The 6,000-nt window shown below is 39.5% G+C and overlaps 1 protein-coding gene across 1 annotated transcript in view; it reads right to left on the bottom strand.

The window, feature by feature from the left end:
- Positions 1-795: 795 nt before the first annotated feature.
- Positions 796-6,000, bottom strand: part of LOC149139423 (oleoyl-acyl carrier protein thioesterase, chloroplastic-like) — a 28,239-nt gene continuing 23,034 nt past the window's right edge. Inside the window, exons 6-7 of the mRNA XM_089447681.1 lie at positions 1,914-1,982; positions 796-1,593 (exon numbers count right to left, since the gene is read on the bottom strand). Coding sequence (XP_089303807.1) covers positions 1,276-1,593; positions 1,914-1,982 — 387 coding nt within the window. The 3' untranslated portion in view covers positions 796-1,275. The remainder of the gene's footprint in view (positions 1,594-1,913; positions 1,983-6,000) is intronic.

Genomic DNA, 6,000 nt, shown 5'->3' with positions numbered 1-6,000 from the left:
AGCTGGTAAGCTGAAACAAGGGAGAATTTTTTTCTCCTGGAGGTTACCCACATGGGTGGGTAATATGCTCTACCCAAATATGAAGGAAAGATACACAGCACCAAATGAGACCTTAAATCAATAATGCTGAAGAAAATCATTCACTTAGATAAACATATTTCCATTCACTTAGATAAACATATTTCCATTCTAGCTGAAATTTTTAAAAATGGCTTGTTACTTCCAAAAACTTCAAATTAACCAGAAGTAGAACCATATACATTTGTAGCTGCAAATTCCCGAACAATGCAGCTTACTGACCAAAAGTACCATTTTATTCTGTACTTTGAACTCGAGTATTGCAAAGGTTAAAGGGTAATCCCTTATTGCATTATTGCAAGCAGACACAGTTACATGACACACTAACTTCCCTGCACAAAAATTATCCGACTGCAATGGGTAAAAATTTTGAAGAAACTAATAAAAAGATCTATTAATTTACTAAGAAATCCTCAAACCATAAAATTAGTAATGTTGAGCAGTTGAAAGAGACAAAGCACTGGATTTTCGAAGAAGCAGTGATTTCAATTCGTAGTAAAACAGTAATTTCCAGAAACTAATTAATTATAATATTCACCTTGTTAGTTTGAAAACTATGAAAAGTTGCCAAATGACTATATAACCCTTTTTCTTAAGAAGAGCACATTTTATAATATTATCATATCCACAGCACTTAGGTTATTATTTTAAGCTTTTCAAGTTACTGACAATCCATACAACTACACAGAAAAAGCTGTAAAATATAACACTGCTCAATATAAAACAGATCAAAGCTAGCTCTTCATCCCTTAATGTAGTTGTCTAAAAAATACAAATAACAATATTTTCAGTGCTTTTTAAAATTACAATTTAAAAGTTTCAGCTCAATAACAATCCATACAACTCGATGGAAAAAACTTGAAGATTTCCCAAAGCATTTCCTGCCTAAATGCTAATAGTCGATAATATCTACCCCACAGAAGCACCACTCACAATAAAATGGGCAAAGTAGCACACCAGAAGCATTTTCTAGTCCTTCCAAAGTGAAGCAGCTCTTGCCAAACTATGAGCACTCTGGTATATAGAGGCCTCTTATGCCCACGAGGCAACTCAAAGCTATTTCTAAAAGCTAAAAGCATCACACTTCTAATCCACTGAACACTAGTTACTTACCAAGCTAAATATAAATTTGTACTTTTCATGGAGACATACCTCAGGGAATGGAGACCTTTTGACTAAAAAATGATATTTCATAAATTACCGTCCAAGTTTCCTCCATTTAGTTCGACCTCTATTAATCTCAAAACCACTCTCAGCCTGTTTTAGCACATGTAAAAATTCCAAGCCCTCACTACTCAATGAGAGTTTCCCTGGACTTGTAACTTTTGCAACTCCATTTGTGGAAGTTGCATTTCCATTAGATGCAAAAGTACTATTTTCAACTTGACTAGTGTCAGATGTTTCAGATACTAAGCTTGTCAAAGACTCAACAATGTCACCTTTGTTGCATTCTCGCCTATAATCAAGAGTTATCATTTCTAGCTCATGTGTATCCAAAGTTTCTTGTGGCATGCTCTGTCATGGCCAAGCAAAAGAATTTAGCATTTAGATTTTTAAAATAGCAATCTTTGTGCAAAGGAAATATAACCATCATATTTTCATTAGTCATACAGTGTGAAACTGAAAAGAGTTTACACTAATTCACAACCTCAAATAGTTCCATGGCTACATAAAATGATAGCTAGAGCAAATGACCATGTGTGTGTATCTGTGTCCTCATTTTCAAGGGAGCGAAAACACAAGTAAGATGCTATGTATGGAATTTGCCAAGTTGCACTCAAACTAGGTATTCAAACTGTGCACATGCAAAACCAAAATACAAGGACAATACAAACCTCAAGAACCCATCCAATGTATTGCACATTATTCACATGCTGATTCATATCCAGATCAGATCTCCTTGGCTGCATAATCATAAGAACAATGAAATTCGTTGGCACTAAAAACACATTAATAAGTAATAAGTTGATAAGGAGTAACTGCAAAAATTATAACATTTTACATTATGCAAAGAAAACGAAATGCCTACAGACATGTAGAAAAATATAATCTAGGATGGATATATAAGATTCAAACAAAAAGATTAGGCCCATATTAAAGGGCTTTAAGTGAATGTTTTCCAGTATTGCAGAAATCGAACTCAGCACTGACTCAGCCAGGGTCCAAAATTGTCGAGTTGGGGAAAAGTAAAGCTCATCAAAAACAGAAAAATGCATATTTTTTAAACTAAATTGAAAAATAAACTTGAAACAACAGATAATTACTTTGCTTTATTGCCCACTACTATCTGCATGCTGAATTGAATTTCTCCTTCCCTAACACCGGAACAAGCAGCAAAAATGCAAAATGAACCATAAATTCTTACTTAGAGAATAGGATTAATCTTAATATACATCTTGACTTAGTAGCCTCTTAGTGGTCATTAATGTATATTAAAGTAATTTATTGTTAATGTATTATTAATGGGTGATCCAAGTGATCATGTCTTTTAGGATTAGACCTAGTCAACTTAGATCTAATTCTATATAAAGGGGTCTTGGACCTCATCAAGGGTTTAAAAAAAAAAAAAAAATACCCCCCACTCGAAGAGGGTCAAGAGAAAAAAAAAAGATATCCCAACCCCTCTTTGAGGGACAAGGGAGCTGGGGCATCTGCCCTTCAAAAAAGCATACTATAAAATTTAGTAAGAATTAAATTTTATAGTATGCCTTTTTTAAGGGGCAGATGCCCCGGCTCCCTTGTCCCTCATCGAGGGGGTCGAGATATCTTTTTTTTTTCTCTTGACCGTCTTCGAGTGGGGGTATTTTTTTTTAAACCCTCGATGAGGTCCAAGGAGGCCTATGGCATTTTTTTAAATTTTATAGTATGCCTTTTTGAAGGGGCAGATGCCCCGGCTCCCTTGTCCCTCATCGAGGGGGTTGGGATATTTTTTTTTTTTTTTCTCTTGACCCTCTTCGAGTGGGGGTATTTTTTTTTTCAAACCCTCGATGAGGTCCAAGGGGGTATGGGCGGCTGGCCTCAGCCAACCCAAATTCTTACTAAGCAGAGCCCGGGTCCAATACCATGAAGGGGGTACACTTTATGGTATTGACTTTTTTGCCATAGGCCCCCTTGGACCTCATCGAGGGTTTAAAAAAAAATACCCCCCACTCGAAGAGGGTCAAGAGAAAAAAAAAAAAAGATATCCCGGCCCCCCTCGATGAGGGACAAGGGAGCCGGGGCATCTGCCCTTCAAAAAAGCATACTATAAATCATTATGTGAAATTGTATTTCATATTTAGGGAATTATGTTACCCTCCTAATTTTGTGCGGAATCTATTTTGGTCCTGTTACCCTTCATATTGTATGAGTCCTGTTACCCACAAAAAAAAATGGATAACCCACGGGAGAAATTTTTCTCCTTTTAGGAGAGCCAGCCAGCCAACAACCCTACTTGACATGATGCCAGGGACCCTCCACATATATATACTCTGGTTAAATTTCTTTCTCCCATCTAGCATGCCTCCTTGAAGGAAGGTGGGTCATCCATCAACAAGTACTTTTACCATTTCGTAATCATGTGATTTTGCTTATTGTTTGGGACATATTAATAGGAATCAAGGGGCAATCTGGATGATTGAACGATCTTGACTATATTCTTGTTCCCTCACTTCACCTGGCTGGTTAGTCTTTAATCCTAGTCTAGTGGAACCTCCTTTGAGGTCTTTTGGTTTATAGGAAGGACACTACTGGGGAGGCTCCGATTGAAATAGCATGCTTATTACTTTCCATTATTCCCTCTATTCAACATCCATTCTTCAGGTAGGTGATCATTGATCATGGGGATTGGCACTCTCTCATCCTCATCCTTGGGTCTGGGCCAGAAAGCATTGCCCCAGAGGTTGATGCAACTAAAAAAATGATAAAAGAAAAGAAAACCACAATAAAAGAAAATGGAAAAATGCAAAAGATGGCTAGGACTGAAATTAGTACATGGGCAAAAGCCTAGCATGAGCTCTACCCCTCTCATTAGCCATCACCTAGTTTCTAAAGCACTTGAGGCTCCCCACATAAAAAAGAAACCTTGTATTGTCCCAACCTTGATGTGCAATAAACCACCTCACTTTAAGGGGTAATAAATGCTAAATCTCTCAAATGCAAGCTCGAGTTCCTAAACTATGCACCCATATCAAAGCATTATCATAAAGAAGTAAACGACACGCTAGAGAGGTGGAAAAAGCAAGTTGAGGAAAGGGGTAACTCATGCCTCCATGATTGCTCCCTCCTTACATCTATACACCCTAGATGTTGGACCACCATTAGTTGGTCACTTGGCTATGGCACCTGGGCCCTGAAGTCTTTTCCACTCCAATACCATCTACACTTGCACCTATGGATTGATGGGTTGACCCAATACTTGCCACTTTCCCTTGGGGGTTGAAACACCTAATAGGCTTGTCCACCTAGCCATCCCAAACATAAGAGAGGGAACACCTATATGAGACTTGGTCTAGTTAGATATTTGATGGTGATCTTTGTGTGATAGTAGCAGAGGCTTCAGGTGATTGCCCCGCCTCCTTAGTAGAGGAGTAGAAGCTATACTATCCAAAGCACACACAGAGATCGACTTTGATGGTGCATCATTGCCTACCTAGAGCAGAGCATTGGGCTATTTGATAGCTTCACATGGCGCTTAACACCTAGAGGAACCCCTAGATGTTGGAACACTAAGCCCATGATGCTTAGTGTTGGAGATATTGATGATGTTCCCAAGAGACCTAGGATGCCCCCAGGCTGGCCTTGACATTGTTTGATGGGCATCACTTGATCCAAAGCCTAGATGATGATGGTCAACCTTGAGATGACAAGGGAAGGCTTGTACATCACCTTAGAGCCCCAATGCTTGAGCTAGTTGATGCCATGCCACCCATTTTCCTCTTGTGAGGATGACGTAGGGCACTTTTTGGGCATAATGTCTTGGCATGGAGATACTTTTGATGGCTTGCACCTGATCCTTGAGTGCTTTTTGGAGTATGGAATGTTACCCACCACCAATGGGTGATACACATAGGAGAAATTTTTCTCCTAAATTGTCTTCAAACGGCAGCTAACAACCACTAGAGAGCTCGATGTGCCACCATCTCCGCCAACTGAGCCAACGATTATGTGCCCTCTCCTATCTGTTATGATCATATGTTTGAAGGTGGGCCTTCAAAACTCAAAGGTATGGCTTTCATTATGTAATTGGGTATATTTGCTTACTTATCATGGACACATCTAGGCATGGATTAGTGGGGGGATTCGGCGAAAAGAACAGGCTTGGTCTGTACTCTTGTCCCCTTGTCCAACTTGGTGGTTAAGCTTGTATCCTAGTCCCATGAGATCTCCTTTATTGGCTACTAGCTTTAGGAGTGGCACTAGCTTTTGGTTGTGGTCCCGTTTCCTGACACCACATACATCACTCCTCTTTGCTCATTATAGCCCCTTTTCACATCTTTCCCATCCGGATCCACATTTGTCCATTGGGTCCACAAGGAGTTAGCCTCCCCCTCCCGTTGTCCACACTTTGGTTGGGCCTGAAACGATGCCCCGGATGTTGATGCTACTAAAAAGAAAGTTAAAAGCATAATTTGGCCACTTACAACAAGAAATGTATCACAAAATGCAAAAGATGGTCAGGACATACAAATTTAGCACGTGGGCAAAAGCCAAACATGAGCTCTACCCCTTTATCATCATGGCTATCACCCTAGTTCCTAGGGCCCTATATGAGCCCCTATCATTAGGGAACCCATGATTGTCCCAACCCCTAGTGGGCGATGAACTACCCTACCCTAAGGGGGTATCCACTCCTATATCATTCACATCGTGCTCTCATTCCCTGGAGCCCCGAGCAGTTAAAAGAAAGAAAAATCGATAAAAGGCAAAATGGCATATGAAAAA

The sequence above is a fragment of the Pinus tabuliformis genome, chromosome X, assembly GCF_031772625.1.
Source record: "Pinus tabuliformis cultivar Carrire ecotype Pingquan chromosome X, CPIR1, whole genome shotgun sequence".
NCBI classification, from domain to species: domain Eukaryota; kingdom Viridiplantae; phylum Streptophyta; class Pinopsida; order Pinales; family Pinaceae; genus Pinus; species Pinus tabuliformis.
The sequence above is the reverse complement of the archived record's forward strand: the minus strand, read 5'-3'. Positions and strand labels throughout refer to the sequence as shown.